The sequence below is a fragment of the Thamnophis sirtalis genome, unplaced genomic scaffold, assembly GCF_051295495.1.
Source record: "Thamnophis sirtalis isolate CommonGarterSnake01/CBP01778 unplaced genomic scaffold, rThaSir2_p1.2 scaffold_1, whole genome shotgun sequence".
NCBI classification, from domain to species: domain Eukaryota; kingdom Metazoa; phylum Chordata; class Lepidosauria; order Squamata; family Natricidae; genus Thamnophis; species Thamnophis sirtalis.
This window is the reverse complement of record NW_028261381.1, coordinates 66,108,464-66,127,243: the sequence shown is the minus strand read 5'-3', so window position 1 is coordinate 66,127,243 and position 18,780 is coordinate 66,108,464. Positions and strand designations below refer to the sequence as shown.

Genomic DNA, 18,780 nt, shown 5'->3' with positions numbered 1-18,780 from the left:
TAAGCGATTCTTGCTATAGGTGGGAAATTGTTACAGAGATGTGCCTTAAAGCTACAAATCCACCTATATTCTAATATTAGTAAGTACTGTAAGCAGTATGTGAGTGGAAAACACTGTGCCTAGCAAATTGTATTCTAAATTGGATGCAATTTAACCAGCGACAAAAGCCATCTTAGTTTACCCTGATTATTTTGCAGCTTTGTGCATTCATGTACATTTTCTCTGAGCTAATATGTGTGCGTATCTCTAGGCAGGGTGATTTAGACAGCTGTTCATGACTTCAGCTTATTAAATTACTCAGATCTAAACCTTTGGTGAGACATGAATGCCTCTTGACTTCTCAAGCAGTGAGTATCTAGCTGTCTAAAGGTTGGTGAGAAGGGGGGCTGACATCCCCAGTCTTAAATTACCTGTCTTCCACGATGATATTAATATGAGGCTAAAAAGGGTACAGAACAAATTTCACAGCAAAACACATTAAAAACCTATTCTTAAAATGAGAAGAATTTGATTAAAATGTCAAAGCAATATCAACATTTACCCTCCCCAAACTTAGCCGGAAGCAACACAAATACTGAATGATTTTTAGAGGTGTAACTCCAAATAAAAGTAGATCTGTTGATCTGTGTTAATTGGAGTCCCATTTTGTTAAAAACAGAAAGATAGGTTTCAGAAATTACATCTGTGCTACAGATTAAGGGAATCCCTCTAACTACATAGTACTAGGAACAATTGCCTGTTGCAGATAACTAAAGAGTATGAATTAGAGTGATCAAACAATAGGGAAAGGGTAAATCTGGAAAATTAATTTTGTTTTTTTAGATCTGAATTACATGAAATGCTTTATATCATAGCCATGTGCAAAACACAGTTCAAAAGAACAAGGCTCTTGTGATTAGTCCTTATTCCATGAAAAAAAAAATCTTGAAAAATATATTGCTAAGAAGGCTGAAATACAAAGTAATATATGGATTTATTGATTAAATTTTGTACAATTCAACATATCTTCATAACCACACTTGAGAGGTGAATTGGGTTGAGGAGAATGACTGGCCCCAAATCACCCAACCACCGTCTGTGTCCAAAGATCAACAGAACTCCAGGGTTACCATTTCTGTCTAGCTCCTTAACTATTACTGAAAATTGGCTCTCAATGTAGACAACCAGTTTTCTACTAATTAACACTTGGATATTTCTAACTCTACCCCAATTCTAATCTCTGGGAGGGGGAGGGAATCCCTTCTTTCATTAGGTTTAACTAAATAAAATCCCGTCAAAAATGGCATTATAATGGAAAAAACCTACTGCAAGCCAAGCCGCTACACAGACCCCATAATTGATTATAATCCATCACGAGGATGAAACCAGCAGATTTGGGGGTGGAAGAAAATGGCGTAGGAATCTCTGCATCTCCCCCATCCCGCTTCATCCATCAGTTGTGGGAAAATCCTCCCTCCCTGCCTAACTCTGAGACAGGCCATCAGCCATTCAAGAAGGAAAAAGAAAAGGGACAATAGCTATTGAGACCCTGCCAGGGTCATGGCCTCTTTACCATCAGAACTCCTTAATGACCCCAAACAACAACATTCATAGCAACTGGGGAAAGAGGAGAGGGAAGTCCCCCAGAACAATAGTTCATTCAACAAGGCAACTTGGGTGTAAGGAGTCTTCAACCCATCTTCCCCAAGGTGGCCTCACAGCATTCTAGCTTTAAAAGGCCCCGGGAGATCCTTTCTGTTAACGTTTGCTAATATCCTTAGGAACTGGACTTCTGCATTCATCCTGATTAGGATCTAGCCTATGCTATATTCACATATATACTCCACTTTTAATGGGTGTTTAATGCTGTTTCATGCCTGTTATGACTGAAAGGGTTAAGGGGAAAAACTTCAATTAAGGGTACATTTCTCACCAAATTTAGTTTAGGCAAATGTCATCAGACATTTGTTTATCAAGTTTATCAAGGCAAGAAACAATGCTTCATAGAAGGGAGTGGGGTGAAAGAGAAGGGAGAAGATTGTCTCTGCATGCTGGCTCTGCATGCTGTATTCATATGAGACAGTAATATGTGGAAGTTTTGTTTTTTCACTCAGTATCTATCCTGTAAGCACAAATTACAGGAAATCATGCATGATTCTAGACCTTGTCAGCATATGAAGTTGATAAGACAGATCTAAAAGCATTGATTTGGATAGTTGACTAAGAGACCACAACTATTTTGGAGTAATACATTAGCTTTGTCTAGCTCTAAACAAGATCATGGTTCTCTTAAACCTGATTTTGTTCATTTTTTGACTCCTTTCTTTAATGTGTCTCATTTCTCTACCAGCACCCTGTTTTTCAAAAGTACGTCCATTTTTATGCCTCATGTTTTTTTCTTAATATGCATGTTTACAGGGATGTATAAATGCACAATTTAGGGTGCACTCTTTTTTGTTACTGATGTTTTGGATTGATTTTTAAAGCGGCAAGCAGCATTGAAAAATTTGGAAAAGCAGAGGTAATCAGTATGCAAGCGTGCTTCAGTCTGTGTATGACATGAAATAGGTAAATTCTCATTTAACATGAATCAGTTTTCCCCTTCTCCTTTGAATATTTCAGTATTTTCTCAAAAGAGCAAAAATGGAGGAAATAAGACTGGGTCCATAAAGCTAAGTTACAGCTCTGAACAGAATTAGATCTAATGGGATTGGTTACAGCTTCTGGGTGGCAGTTTATTCTTTTATGTGAAGCCACCAGTAATGTAGAGATATTGTATATGAAGAAGAAGAAGGGAATAAAGAGCAGCATTATGTCACAGCTGGATCGGAAAGTATGCACAGAAGATCGTTTCTAGTAGTCTCCACTTGATACCTACTGATATAAAAGCCAATTCGTATTGAAAAAAATAAATAATAAACAACTGAAAGGCCTTTATGGAATATATATGCACCACAAGACCCACATGTGCAAATGGATTATTTTAATGATTTTGTCCAGTCTCTTATTGCCTCCTTTATCATGGCCATTCAATTACCATATTTTTGTATCTGTGGGCGGAATTCAGTTTTTTGTTTTTAATTCCAGATCTCGAAGGCAAGCAAAGATATTAGAGGGAACTAGATATATTCTTTACTGCAGAGTATTAAATATTAATCAAATCTTGTAGCTTGAAATTTTAAATAAACCAGCTTTACATTCTATATCAATCCCCCCAAAAAATCCATCATGATCTTATTTGACAGTCCAAAACCACTGAACTATAATGCATTAATGTGTATTATATTGAAGCACATACATTTTAATTGAAAGTCCAATTCAGTTTTGAAACTAGATGTCTTAGACCGATCAATCTCAGACTAAATGCATAAGCTTAATATGAGAATGAAACAAATGAACCTCCTTAGTGCTGACTTAAATTCTGAAGAGGAAGGGTGAGGAAATATACTTGTCATATACAGTATGTAAGAAACTGTTCGGATTCAGTATGCATGTATGACACATCCAGTCTATCCAGTAGGGTTGGAGCCATTAAAATGCAAGCATCCATAGAGAAAATTTGGCTTGAGTTAACTGTGCATCCATCAACATGGCTTACAAGGCTCAGAAAGTTGCACAATCAAGTGGGTTTGTGCAGGAATGTTCACAAAAAAATAACATGTGATATAATAGTCCACTGGCCTCTTAGATCTGTCTCTGCAAGAAGAAGAAGAATTTCACCACTGTTGTGAGTACAAACTGTAGAGCACTTTGAGAAAGCTTTGGGGCAGTAGATAAAACTCTAGACCCAAAAGATGTACATTCTTTCCTCTTTCATTTTTCCAGACAAATGAATGGCCCTCCTAACTCTGGGGACCCCTAAGCTTGATGGCAACATGTTGGTGTTGGTATTCTTTCAGCCTTTCATTTAGCAAGAGCAAAGCAAACATTAATCTCTGCCTGTCTCAGGGATGACAAAGGGTTTAATAGACAGAGCTGCAGCCAGTCCCACTTTCTTTCTTGACCCAGTGGCTCTATTGCCAAGATGGGACGACATAAGACTTCAAAATAAGTTTGATTTGGTCTCGGCAAATTCAGCCGAGAAGATAGAAGGACAGGCGGACCCATTGCTGATCACTGTGGCAACCACTGGATAAGAACAGAATATATATAGACAAAGCTTTTATTCGGGGAATGGGTTTAAGAAAGGGGTCGGCAGCAAGTAGACCTATAATACCTCCACACAGACAAGGATTCAATGTGCATGCTAATTATTCTTTCAGTGGGAGGAAAGCTCCTCTGCCCAGTGCAATCTTTATAGAGTTTGTTTCCCCCCAAGGGAGGAATAATCCTGCAACAGCCTTCCTATCATGAAGTGAGCCCAATTGGGCAATGAAATATTTGGAATGCTAGCTGGTGTATGCAACATACATCTATTCAAAAAAGCAGCCATCCACAACCAAAGTCTGGACAAAGGATGAACCACATATGTTAGCAATTGCTGTCTATCAAATTCTCTCTTCAACAGAGGAGCAAAAGAAGAGCAGGGTAGTGTCACAAAACTTATTTCTGCTAAGAAAACAGGAATGGGGCTTATATGCCTTTTCTACCGAATCCCTCCCCAAGCCACTCCCCTGAAACCTATCTAATATGATCCAATTAAACAAATCAGCAGAAGCACTACCAAAAAACCCCAAATTTTTCAAATGCACAGAGTAACCACAAGACTTGGATGGCTTCAAGCATCAATATTTTTTAGAAGTTAGGTAATTCTTTTTTTTAAAAAAGCCTTACCTACAGTAACTTCATATTAAGGTCGCCACATATCAGAAAAACTAACAGGGAATTTCTACCTCAGTCACACACGTATGTATTGATAGAACAAAATAATATGTATCAGGAAAAAAATGGCTGCCTGTAAACATCTTACTCTGTAGGTATACACAGTAATACTAATTACTAATTCTTGCACAAGGCCTTCAGAATTTTTCATACAAAGTTTCTTATTATTTTTTTCTAACTGTTTTTTTAAAAAGTAGACCAATATCATATCCACTAGTATGGGGAATGCAAACTGATGCAGGGGTGAAATTCCGCAGGTTCTGGTAGCGGAAATTTTGAGTGTTTGGAGAACCTGCAAATACCACTTCTGGCTGGCCCCAGACCCAGAGTGGGGTGGGAATGGATATTTTGCAGTATCCTTCCCCTGCCACACCCACCAAGCCACACCCACAGAACTGAGAGTAAAAACTTTTGAATTTCACCACTGGACTGATGTGTAATGTCCTTAAATTTACACTACAGGTAGTCCTCAACTTACAACAGTTTGTTTAGTGACTATTCAAAGTTACAACGGCACTGAAAAGTGACATGATGGTTTTTCACACATGACCATTGCAGCATCCCCATAGTCATATGATCAAAATTCAGACATTTGGCAACTGGTTCACAGTTATGATGCTTGCAGTGTCCTGGGATTATGTGATCCCATTTTGTGACCTTCTGATAAGCAAAGTAAATGGGGAAGCCAGATTCACTTACTACCTTGTTACTAACTTAACAACTGCAGTGACTCACTCAACAACGGTGGCAAGAAAGGTTGTAAAATGGAGCAAAAGTCACTGAACAAATGTGTCTATTAGCCACATAAAATTTGGGTTCACTGATGGTCATAGGTTGATGACTACCTACATAAGAACTTCAAAATTAATTTACATTAACATTTCTACAACTGATACCATCAAGGAGCACTAAAGACACTGAAGAAAATTAAGACAGAAAACCTGCCAATATTTTAAAAGAAATAAATGGCTTGGTTGAAGCAAAATGTGCTAAATGCTTCCCTTAAAATGGCACAGAAGATAGCAATCCTCTTCTCTTTGTGAAGGAATTTTGTCTGAACACTTTAGATGGCCTTCGGTGGGCAGAAACGGACGAGTCTAAAACTATTCCATTTCTGCTGAGTTCTGAATCAGTAATAGTCACCCATTTTCTTAATCAACCAAACAACAAACCCTTCATCAACCACATTATACCACTGAAATACCAGAGTCAGAATCTAAGTGGGGAATGTGTAAGCATTTATATTCCAGACAGCAATGGCGCCACAAAACTTACCAAACACACCAACAGCTGCTAAGTCTATTGAGTATGTATAATGCTTTAACTCAAGGGTGGCAACCAGAGCCTACGTAAGTTCTCTCCATGTTCATTTCTACAGCCTCTCGAACCCCCACCCACCAGGGTGGTACTACTGAAATTCAACAGTAAAATTATTTGTGGTAGCCTGATTTTTCACTTTTTTCAAAACATGATCAAGGACTGACACTGGTGTGCGAAATTTCACCCATGTCCACTCAAGTGCCTTCATTGTGAAACTGCCTATGACTCAGAAACTGAACAATTACTTTCCAAAGTTCAGCTCCTGACTGCCCAAAAGATCACATGTTTATGCTTTAACTGCATACCAAACATGACTTTTGTGTAAAAACAACTAAAATGTGTCATTACACAGGTGGTGGTGCAAGCTGCTCCCAAAATTTGGAGTAGCAAGGAAATCATGGAAAAATAAAAGCCTTCTGGATAGTAGAAGGGGTGGAACTGAAGGAACAAAGACCCAGTTCATGGGAATGCAGTGCACCTCCTCAAGTCCACTATGTTCAGGAAGAGACATCTGTCCCTGAGTGACAGCAGGATTTGTGGCACATAAATGGGGATTAAACCCTTCTGGACCATGCCCTGCCTTTCAATAGATTGGTTCTGCAAGATCAGAGCCTTAGTTGTGTTCAAAAAGACTGTGAAAAGCATTTCCTTTTAGAGTATGTTTTCTCCTCAAGGCTGATATCTGTTGTTTAAACCAACTAATCAATGTTGGGTGGAGTTATATTGCCCTTTGTGTTGGTTTTATTGAAGCTGTAGTAGAGAATTATAAGAAATTAAAAATATATCTGTAGTTAGGCCATCTGCTTAATTAAAATATCCAAATACTATGATTTTTTTGAGCAAAGCCACTCATAAATAGTTCATTTGGCTCTTCTACAATCGCCTTCTTTAACCTCAATATTGATCATTCATATCTAATGTATTTAAATATTTTTCAGTTGTAGTAAGTGTATAATAAAATTGTCTTACTGCAATACTTTTATAATAAAATAATATTATTTTATTAATATTTCCATGTTCTTTTTGCCGGTCTCTTTTGTTCTATTTTTTGGAAGACAAAACCTTTTTATTCTGTTAGCACCCTAGCTTTTACTATTCAATATCTTTTTTGACACTACAAAAGACCTGAAAGATCAGTGAGTGTTTCTTTTCCAAAATCAAGATTTTGTAAGTCTTCTTCTATAGAGATGCTTACACCCAATTCCATGAATCAACTCTAAAACCAGAATCTCTTTCTACATCTTTTGTACCAAATCATGGTGTTGTGGTAGATAATTATTAGTTAGAGGGAAAACAGCTTATATTTGACTCCAATGGACCAGGACTTAATTTTGCAAGGCATTAGCTCCTCAGCCCAAAATGCAACAGCAGTCAAAGGTAAAATAGGTCTCCAACAATATTTCAGATTTGGATGCAAACTGAACAGAAAAACAGGATATTTAGTGCTCCTGCTTCAGGATTGCAGGTAGCTGGCCTAGAACATCTTTGCCTACCCAGCATGGATGCTATCTGCAGGTTGCTTTTAGTTCTTTGATTTAATCCTTTGGTAATATTCTATAATCTTAGTTAAAGGCATTGGTCCTACCTCTTCTGCACTACAGATGGATGCAAGGAATTTATTCAAGGCTGTGTTATTTTACTGTATTTCTTTAATGCACCATTAACTTTAATTCATCTAGAGATCCATTTGTTTCATTAGTTGCTTAAAAGACTTCTGTGGCTCACCCTAATTGTTCCTTGCTCCTTGAACCTATTTAGTTTTGCATTCCCCACTTCACTGCCTCCAACTAAATTTGCCAAGACATGAGCTTAGACTTTTGAAAGGCAGAGAGGAGGTTGTTAGTCTCTCACAATGTGGCTGTGCACAAGAGCTGCACTTATAGAGATGATAATGAATCACTTTGAGAATTTATATTAATTCACCTCTGGTTGCAACATTCCAGGCATGGAGTGTATTGGACTGGGAGGTATGTGATTAACAGGAATATATGCTAAGCACCAATTTTGGAACAGTCTATCAAGCTACCAGGACATGAGCAGGACGTGTAGTGAAAAAACCTGAAAGAGGGGTAAAAGGAACCATTTATAACATTGAAAAGCCCTCTCTCAACAGAGAGGGAGGGATAAGACATCATCTTTTTCCTGTCTACAACCCGGTCCTTTCAGCAGTTCCAAGAAGATTCCACACACACACCCCGTATGCACTCACCCACATGTGCTCCTGTGGGTACAGACCAGTAGTAGGATTCAAATAATTGAACAACCGATTCTCAGCCCTGATGACCAGCTGGGTAGGCGGGGCTCAGCAGTCATATGACTCGGTGGGTGTGGCCAACTCAACGTCACTCATGTTGATGGGTGCTTCACCTTAGCTATTACAATGCAATAAGGGTTAACACGAGAGGCAGTTTCTGTAAGCAGGGAAATAAAGATGAGGCTAGAAACAACACCAGAATGTTTCCTTCCTGCCTTCCTTACAGGATTAGCCCTGTAAAGTGGAAAAAAATAAAATGAGATTTCTTTCGACAACCGGTTCTCCAAATGGCTTAGAAAGTTAACAACCGGTTCTCCCGAATAGGTGCGAACCTGCTGAATCTCATCAATGGTACCAACAACCCCCCAAGAGGCTCAATGGCTGTCAGAAAGAGTGCTAATGACCAGATGACTGCAAAGAAAAATGATCCTTCCATTCCCTTCCATACTGTCAGAACCAATCCTTCCATCAGCCCACCATCCTGCCAGAACCAATGAAGCTTCTTAGGTGAGAAGTGAAACACCTTCCTCAAGAAAAAACAGCTGCCTTTTGAAAAAGCACCTTTGAGACAACTATGACCTGGATGACTGAGAATCTCCACAGGTATCTCACACCCTACTTTCTTTGACTGTGTGAAGCTGTCACATACAGCTGTAACTGAACTGGAATTGGTCCATAGAGGAAAGGCCTCCCAACCTCTCTTTACAACGGTTGAAGATTCAATCTGTAGCCTGGTTCTTATATCCCAGTGCCAAAAATCTCAGTCAGCATATCTGGGCAACTGCTAGAGATTGTTCCCACTCCTAGTCTAATTATATGAGGTAGAGAAAATATATATGGAGAAATATACCATCTTCACAAAAGGAAATCTGGCTTCTTTGGCAAAAGGACTGGCCACTAGGCAGAATACATCTCACAACAGACAATTACAGTGAAATGAATGTGAGTGAATGGAATGGAGGAGAGCTAACTCCCTTCCATGGCAGTATAATAAGTAGTATAAGACAGGAAAAAAAATTAGAATCTTGTCCTAATAAGTAAAGGGCGGGAGAGACTATCATGCAGCCAGTCAGTTTTCTGTATTCAACTAATCAGTGATGCCAGGACTGATCACAAATGTTCAGAGCAGTTGGAAAAAGTTATCTGGACAGAACCTGATTTCATAGCTTACTTGTGTCTAGCTGTGGACATAGCACAAATCTTGCTCATCCCACAAGTACAGACAAAAATGCCTCTCCCATCTATTTTTCCACCAGCTGTAGTTAACAGTCATACTGTTGTGTTTCATGGAGGTTATGATGATTGTAATAGCATTTGATCCAGTATCAGTGTCTCCCCTTTACTGTTGCCAAAATGTAAGGTGCAAATAAATAATGGAATGAAGCAAGCCCTGGTCAATACGGGCTTAGGTTGCATTCAATCTGACAGTCTTTAAAGCTGTCTTCTGCAGTCCAGGGCTTCCAGTTCCCAGCCAGCCTGAATATGAATAAATCCATACACACACACACTCACACACACTCTGTTATATGGAAACAAAATCTGCTCTGGTGACATGTAAAAGAATCATTTACTGCAACAGGGACTGGTCAAATGGTGCACTTCAGCTTAACAGGCCAGATTAAGGGATGCTGTGTTCAGACTGAGAAACTATTGTTTATATTTTATTTATTCCTTTTACTACTATCTCAGAAAGCACTAATTAATATTCCCAGCTTTTGCACCTAAATGTGCATCGAAAAGTATCTTTGGTGCACTTTGACTCCCCAAAATCTTAGGCTCCACGAAAAATTCCTTTCCCATTTTCCCTTTCATCGGCTTTGTCTGCCTCTATCAGGTTTCTGCCTCCTCCCTTGAAGCCGTCCTGCTTGCACGCTAAGCTTTCATGCAGCTCTTTCTCTTCCATCCGCTCGCCCAGGGCCAGCCTATTCTACATGCAGCCGGCTGCACCACATACTGTAGCAGAAGGCTTCTTCTAATGCACAGGGATGGTGTGATTCACCTGCCATCTCCTCCCAGCTCCTCTCCTGATCCAATAGCTACTTCCCTTCTTCACATGCTTACTAACAGGAGCAAACGGGATTCCCAGGCTAAAGAGGCTGATGGTTTTCCCAGGGTGTTTCCTACTTGTCAGCAAAGACAGCTGCACACCTACGCCTGGTTCCTCTACCCGTGAGACTGCAACTGCTTCACTGACAGGATCTCAGGATCACATTGCCAAGAGGCATTCAGGTCTTGGCAAACCGCTTAGTCCAGATACTAAAAGACAGGGGAGGAAAGGGGGGGGGGAGGAAGCACCGCCCACACCTCCATCACTCTCCAGACCTTCACTTGCAGCTCCTGACATGGTTTTCGCAATATCACACAAATAGTTGTTACTGGTTTTTTAGCCTGGTATTTTGTTTTGGTTTTCCCAGCTGACAGCCCGTTTTTCTTCTACTCGATGGTTTCCATGCAGAATCCTCGACATCGGGACATGGATCTAGTTATGAATCAACAATAATTCTAGGGGGAAAACCCTACCTATAACTCAAAGTAACCCACAGAAACAAGTCCCCTCCCCCCCTAGTTTCTACAAAGTTTCTACAAAGGGAGAAGTAAGATTCAATGATACGCCTTCAGGATAGTACCATCTGGATCTGTTGTTCTTCTAGAAGAAGCTTTTAATAGTCTTTATTGTTAGTCTCTCTAGTAAACTATTTGTTGCTTCTGCCTTTCAGCCAAATGATTACAGTTTCAGCAGTACGTGCATGTAAATTTTACTCCAGATCAGCTAATAAATTAAAAATGAAATCACAAACCTTTTCATTCACATTTATGCAACATTCCTCCAAATGTGACCAGGAGTCACTATTCAAACTGCAAGTTTGTCTGGCTGCTTCAATTTTTACAAAATCACACCACATTACATAAGGCTTCATGTTATTTATCAAGTTGGGTTTTTTTCAAGCTCCCCTCCTGGCATATGTAGTATACACACAGCTGTATTTTGTCTCAAGGCACAAGACACATACACACTCAGCCCAATTCTATCCAGATTTATTCAGCAGTAAGTTCCAAAAACGCATTGGTTCCAGCCACTCTTCTTTCCACACTAACCTTTCACATATTTGTGTGTTTTGCTCTTTGCAAGTGAAGTATATGAATATATGGTTGCTCACACACCTTTACAAGGTATTAGAGAACACCAGCATCTCCACTGCAGAACAAGGTTTTCTTAACTTATACAGGCTACAGGGTTTGCCCAACTGGAAAGGCAAATTGGCAGAAAACTATTTGTCTTTTCCTCCCAATGAAGCCCATCTAATTAAGCTCCCTCTCTGTTTTTGGCAATGGCAATAGAATTTGGAAGCTTGTAGTACAGTATATCGGCTGCACCTTATTCCACCTCCAAATCCTTTTCTAGAATTGGCAAATTCCAATATGCCCATAAATCTCCCTCTGTCCTGTCCCATCTGGTTTCCCTCGCTGCCTAACAAGAGTAATCCCAAATGCCAACCTTTAATATAACGGGGGCTGTGCAATCGCAATAAAACTTAATCCCAGCGGATTTCTTATACGTCTCGTTTAAAGCACACACACACACACACACACACAAATTTCCAAATGAAAATACGCCCCTCCTTTGGTCGCCGATCAGAAGGGACACGACAAGGGAGATGGCTCCGGATCGGAAAGGACAACATCGCAGCAAGGGGGTCGGGGGTGGCGCCGGAAAGATGCGGGATCAAACTCACCCGTGTCTTGGCGGAACTGGTGCATGGACTGGAGGTCGATGATATACGGCGACAGCCTATTGTCCACCTGGCCCAGAACGACGCTGCCCCCAACTCTCGGCCCGGATCGGATCACCGCCTCGATGTGGTGGCTCACGGCCGGACTGTAGGGTCTCCATCGACCGTGCTCGTTCAGCCATTCCCAAACCACCACGGCGGAAGCCAGCAGCATGATTTCTTCGCCTTCGCTCTTTAGCGGTCTCTTCCCGGAGAGGCTCCGAATCCCAGGCACCTCCAGCAGCCTCTTCGTCCGATCAACGTCCGATAGATCTCATCTGCCCCCTTTAAACTCTGCAACGTCACGCCTACGGGCTGGCTGGCTGCTCGCTCACTCCTTGGACCAGTTCCAAATTTTCTTCTTTTGAATTGTTTCTTTCTCTCACCCGCTTTTGTGCGGCTAGTATTTTGGAGCTTGCGGAGTTAAAAGAAAGAGATACTCAAGTCTTTTGGGCACTGTTTCATGGAAAGAAAGCTTAAAATCTTCGCAGAGCTTTCCTCTTTCCAAGCAAAATCAGTAGTCTGGCTTCATCGCCTGGGAAATGCGTTGCATTTAAAAAAAATTACCAAGAAAACCCTTCCAGTCAGCAAGCTGGAAAAGCAGGTTCCATCATCTGCTCCGTAAAGTGTCTCGGAAGGGAAATGTGCCTATTGGTACGACAGAAGGTGACTCAGTTACACCAGTTGCATCTTCTCCTTACTCTGCTTCTCCCTTCCCTGCCTTTGCGCGAGGGGGTCTTTTGGACAAACCCTGCCAGGAATTTCATGCTCCGATTTCTTGGGTTCGGTCTCCCCCCACCCCACCCGCTTCCCTGGGTAGCAGATGCAGCAATCGCTCCGGCCGGCTCCACCTCCCTGTTGCTTTTATGCCGCCTTCTTTCTATACACCGACCCTGCGTGAGTGGGGCTTTCTCGGCACAGCAGGGGAAATGCAAATCTCCACCCCGCGCATTGCCCCTTGCCCTCAGCCCACAAACAATAACCCATTGCACGCAGCCCCCAGCGCCAGGCTCCTGCCTCTTGTAACCTCGCCCGCCGCCGCTACAACTTCCCTGCCTTTGCAAGGATTGTGGGAAGAGGAGCCGCAGCAGGAGCTGCCCCATGAACGCGACGTCTTTGCGCTCCTTCCTTTCGCTCCGCCCACCATTACCTCATGCTCGGCCCTCCGCCCCTAAACCCTCCCCCTCTGCTTAGCATCACGAGCGCCCTCTGCTGACTCAGATAAAGCCAACAGCAAGTGAGGGCGGGACTGGACCAACACATCCCGAGGCGGGGGTGCCCGATCGATTGGCACCCTGCGGGGTGAGACGTAGAGAAGGCGAGGCAAGCGCAGGGCACGATCGCTGGCCAAAGGCCCGCTTCTGTATGGGATCAGCCCGGCCATTGCTTTTCACGCGTGCTGCTTGATGTAGCGCAGCCTTCTTCTACCAGCGCTGGCAGAAGCGACAAATTGGGCGCTGATGGTGGGGCATTGGAGATAAGACATTGGCTATGAGAGTCGCCCCATCACAACTGGGGCCAAATTTGGTGGCGGGGATCAATTATTTCTAGCGCCCGCCATGGCCTTATGAAAGGCATAAGTGTTTGGAGGTTTTTTTAACGCAGTAGTGCAGTTCTGCATTTTTGTTCACCATTGTGCTGCTTCGAAAAATGCAGTTTATACAAACTTTTTGTAAACTGGTACTGCTTTGGCCCTGCATCCATCAAAGATGCTAATAGTTCCATTAGACTTATTATTTATTTATTTATTTATCAAACCTAAATGAGATAACAGGTATAGATATAAACATGGACATGAACACAGGAAATGAGTACAAATAAATGGGGACAGTAGGACAGGGACGACACGGTGGTGTGCTTATGCACACCCCCTTTACGGACCTCTTAGGAATGGGGTGAGGTCCACAGTAGACAGTTTAAGGTTGAAACTGTGAGGATTTGTGGATGTAACAACAGAGTCAGGTAGAGCATTCCAGGCATTGACCACACTATTGTTGAAGTCATATTTTCTGCAATCGAGTTTGTATCCGTTTACCTTGAGTTTGTATCTATTGTTTGCCCATGTATTGTGGATGAATGTGAAGCAGTTGTTGACACCTAAGGTGTGCTTAGGTCAGACCGTAGGCGGCATAGTTCAAGGTTGTCCAAGCCCAAAATTTCACGTCTGGTGGCATAAGGTATTCTGTTGTGAGGAGTGGAGTACTCATGAAATATGTCTTGCCCTGTTGAATTGTATTAATGTATTTGAACAAGTTAGAATTATTTTAAACAGCTACTGTACTTTCAGGTTCTTAATTATTATACAGAGTCAGCTACTTGTTGAAACTGGATTTTGGCATTTTTGTCTTGAATCTATGATATGAGGCAACCATGTGAAATGAGAAGTAATACATTATAGAAAAGGAGTAGAAAACTGTTTTCTCATCATAGCCATAATCTTGTGTCTTTAAAAAATGATTAACATTGTAAATACTATCCTATTTTTAAACACATTTTTGAAAGTTGAAAAATAATCCGGTTTCAAAGCAATACTCCAATGCCAAGTATTCAGAGCCAAAGCACGTGGTTTATAGTTCTTGAGATCAGTGAAGTTTGCATTTACAGAAACTGTAATAGCAATAGTTTCAATGCATGAAATACTAGTTCTTATGTAAGGGGATAGCTTACATAAGTTTAATTTATTAAACTTAAAATCATAAGACTAGAAAGGATCTTGGAGGTCCTCTAGCCCAACCTTGGAGGTCCTCTAGCCCAAGGTAGAAGTCCTTATTTCATCCTAGACAAATGGTTGTCTGATGTTTTCTTGAAAATCACCAGCAATGGATCTCCCACCACTCTGGAAGGCAAACTGTTCCATCGATTAACTGTTATCATTGTCAGGAAGTTTCTCCTTGGTTCCAGGTTGGATCTCTCTCTGACTAATTTCTACCTGTTGCTTCTTGTTCTGCTATCAGGTACTTTGGATAAGAAATTGACCCATCCCCTCTTCCCTGTGACAGCCCTTCAAATTTTTGGAAGATGGGTATCATGTCACCCTTAAGCCTTCTCTTTGCATACATAGTTCCCTTAGCCATTCATTGTACAATTTAGCCTCTGATAAGACCCCTTATCAGCTTTGTATGGAGCCCACCTTACAGTGACTCAGAGATAGGGTGACTACGGTATATCCCTGACTCCACAATGTCCACATCAGTGACCACATCAGTAACTGCCAAAGATATTTTTCTGAAACCTAAAGGGGCACCTTTGATGTGGATCAATAATCAGTGCATTGATCAGTCTCTCTGTTGTGCAAGACATTCTTCCCTATCTTGCTGTATAGTGATAGTGTTGGAAGGCAAAGGTTTCTGGTCTGTTCCCAGCCGGGAGTCACCACTGACGCTAAAAGAAAGTTTTTTGAAGACAGCTGCCTGGAAGTTATGAATTTTTATTGAAGAAAGAAAGAACGGGAAGGATGAGACACAGCTCTGTCATTCCCGGGTCTGCAGCACCCCATATACAGTTTGGTTTCCCCTTTTATACAGTTTTTCTTGCTTCAGGATATTGTGCAAATTCAGATTTTATAAAGTTCTTTTATTCCAGATGATTGTTCTGATCTTGATTCTCTTGTCTTCGGATTTCGTCCGTCCGGTGTCTTGTCCTTGGACTAATCCTATCATAAGATACGAGGAGGGTGTTTTCCTGTTTGGGGGCTTATACCAAGGTGTCTGCTCTATGTAAATAGTCATGATGTTTGTGTTATTTTGGGATTGGATTTTGTGTTTGTGTTATTCTGACTGGTCATTGCTAGACTTGGGGTTTTCCCCCAACTTCCTAATCTTATTATCTCATGTTTCTTTTGTGACTGAGTGTAACCTTTTCCTGGCTACGTGTGTGGCTTTCTCTGGCTATGGCTCCTGGCTGTGTGTTTATTAATTTTTTTCTGTACATGCCTTCTGGGTTATTTCTGCTACCTTACTACAATAGATTCCACTTTTCCACAGGTAAAACTGCAAAAATTTATTGCTCATTCACTTGTATTGCTGTTGCTGAATAAAAAGACAAAAAATACTCAAAAGACACCTATATATGGTTCATAGATTATAGAAAGATCTTTTGACTTTGTCAACTATATCAAGCAGTACAATGTGCTTAGGAGAATGGGAACTCAAAAGCATCTCTTTGCCCTCATGCCAAACTTACAGATTGGGAAGCCACAGCACATGATGAAATCAGCAAAGGGATTAGACAAGGCTGTATGCTTTCTCCTTATTCATTCAGCCCATGCTAAATATACATTTATGGAAACTGGATTAGAGCAAGATGAATGTGGTTTTAAATTGGAGGAAGAAACATTAATAACCTGAACTCTGCTGATGAGACTACTTTGATAGTTGAAAATGCAAATGATCTGCTAGCTTTAGTAATAAAAGTCAAGGAACACAGTGAAAAAAAAATAGGACTAAGATTAAATATGTAGTAGATAAAACTAAGGGTAACAAGTGCAAGCAGCCAGGGACTCAGACTTCCCAAGCAATGAGAGTTTCTACTTGAGGCGCAAATGACCAGGCTGAAACTATCACACTACATTATGTAAAGGGATAGTTATCTGGAGGGAGGTGAAAAGAAAGAGCAGGAAAAGTTGACTAGGAACAAGGTAGATGGGCTCAATTTCAGTTGCAACAGGTGCACTGTTGGAAGACCTGAAGGACCAGGTTGGACACTGATCATCCTGGATAAAATCTATATGGTCATTGAGAGTTGATGCCAAGTTGATGGCACATAATCAGTCAATCAGTAGAAGTTAAACTCACTCTGCATACCAAAGAAGCAATAATTAGTATCATCCAAATGCTACAAAGGGCCTTCTCAGAATAGAACCTATAAGAGCATAGGGACAAAATGAGAAAATCATCACCAATGAATGAATATAAATGCATATTTAGAAATTATTATTGATATATATATGTTTGCCACAGTTCTTTACAACAAGAATTGTGAGCAATATTGTATGTTATTCAACTGGCTGATCTGAATGATTGGGCTACTTCAAGACCCCTGAGCAGTGCTCCTTCTGTTCCTTTCTTTTTCAAATCAGAATTGGACTCTCAGAATCCTTCAGTCAAGCACCAGTTGGCAACTCCTAGGTCACAAGTTGCATCTACAGTAACCTCAGCCCTCATGCCACTGAGATTTAGAAGCAAAATAGCGATTTTAGTAGCATTGTTTTACGTCTTCTTTTTAAAAAATAGAGTTAAAAATACCTATTTAGTCCCATACTTTCAAGCCATCCTGGGTCTTAAAAAAATATTATCTCCCAAAATCCTTTGTTGTTGTTTTTTTAAAATTCTCTTCCAAAATGGATAAAGGAGCCCAAAGGTCATCTGTTCTCATTCATGAGATGTTGCCATATTCAGTGGCCATCCTTATTGTAACCCATGGAAGCAGAAAAAAGACTACCCATCCCCCAAAAAAATTAATTGCCCATTCCTGTGCAAAGGATGAGTGATGAAGTTAGTTTCATGATTGCTCCTGTAGGAAGTTATCACCCAGCCCTCTCCCAGAAAAATGAAATATCCTAGAAAATATTGAAAAGGCAGAACATTTCTCTGGATGTGAAAAGGAAGAAATGTGTTTTATTAAAGAGAGAATAGTTCCCTGTAGCTTCCTGCCCCCACCCACTTTGTCAATGGGCCATTAAGAAGGCCAAGCCAGTCCCTTTACATAATAAAGACTTCTCCCTTTCAGCTCCAGCGGGATGGGATTAAGGCATGATAATATTGGTCCTTTATCCAACTCACCACATTGGCATCTGAGAACTCAACCAAACCTGGATTCAAAACACAGCCTAGAGAGTTGCCCCTGCATGGCCCCATGGAAGTCTGACAACCAATCAGAATACAAGCTCAAGATCAAAGGCCAGAGAGGGCATAAAACCAGGGACTTTCAGCATCTTAGCCCTTCTTTCTCTCCCTTCTCTTCTCCACCAACATTGAAGCACGTGATCACCTTTTCTGTTCAGCGCTCAAGCCATGTGGTCCTATCCACCATTAAACCATCTTTCCAAGCAGCCTCCATGTCTCCAGTGTCTTTTTTCCCCACTTGGAGCCAAATCCAGAAGGACATTTCTTCCAACACTCCAATTTCCTTGGTTCCAGAGATTGTGCAGCTCTGACCATTGCATGTTGATCAACCCATAATGGTTTGATAAATAGAGCCTTTGACTGCAGATCAACAGCCTCAAACCCTGCAGCCATATCATTAATCCAAAACATCACTTAGGGGTGATTTTCCTGTGGTGTATTTTATATGAAGGCTATGGCAATATATTTTGAAGTGTCTGGGCTTAAAATGCTTATCCTTGATTCATTACAGCTACCAAAATTGCATTCTCATCATCAGATATTTCCCCAAGCCACATGTAAAAAAACTAGGACGTAAAAATAGGGCTGCAGGCTGGGGAGTTTGATTTCATTAAACAACTATGTTTATGATATATCCAGATGATATAGATCTTAGACGCACATTCAGTGAGCCTCTTGCATCACTCAGCTAATATTAGATATATTGCAGTAGAAATGATACTGTTGGAGGACCTGTTTTGCCTGTGTCTTCACTGCTCTCACTATGGCCTCTTTGGTTTTTTCTGGAAGTACT

The 18,780-nt window shown here is 41.0% G+C and overlaps 1 protein-coding gene across 1 annotated transcript in view; it reads right to left on the bottom strand.

Annotated features, from left to right (window-relative positions):
- The window catches only part of DTX4 (deltex E3 ubiquitin ligase 4), a 35,555-nt gene extending 22,350 nt beyond the window's left edge, over window positions 1-13,205 (bottom strand). The window contains exon 1 of the mRNA XM_014058463.2: window positions 12,109-13,205. Within this exon, the coding sequence (XP_013913938.2) occupies window positions 12,109-12,319 (211 nt within the window). The 5' untranslated portion in view covers window positions 12,320-13,205. The remainder of the gene's footprint in view (window positions 1-12,108) is intronic.
- Between the last annotated feature and the right edge of the window lie 5,575 nt (window positions 13,206-18,780).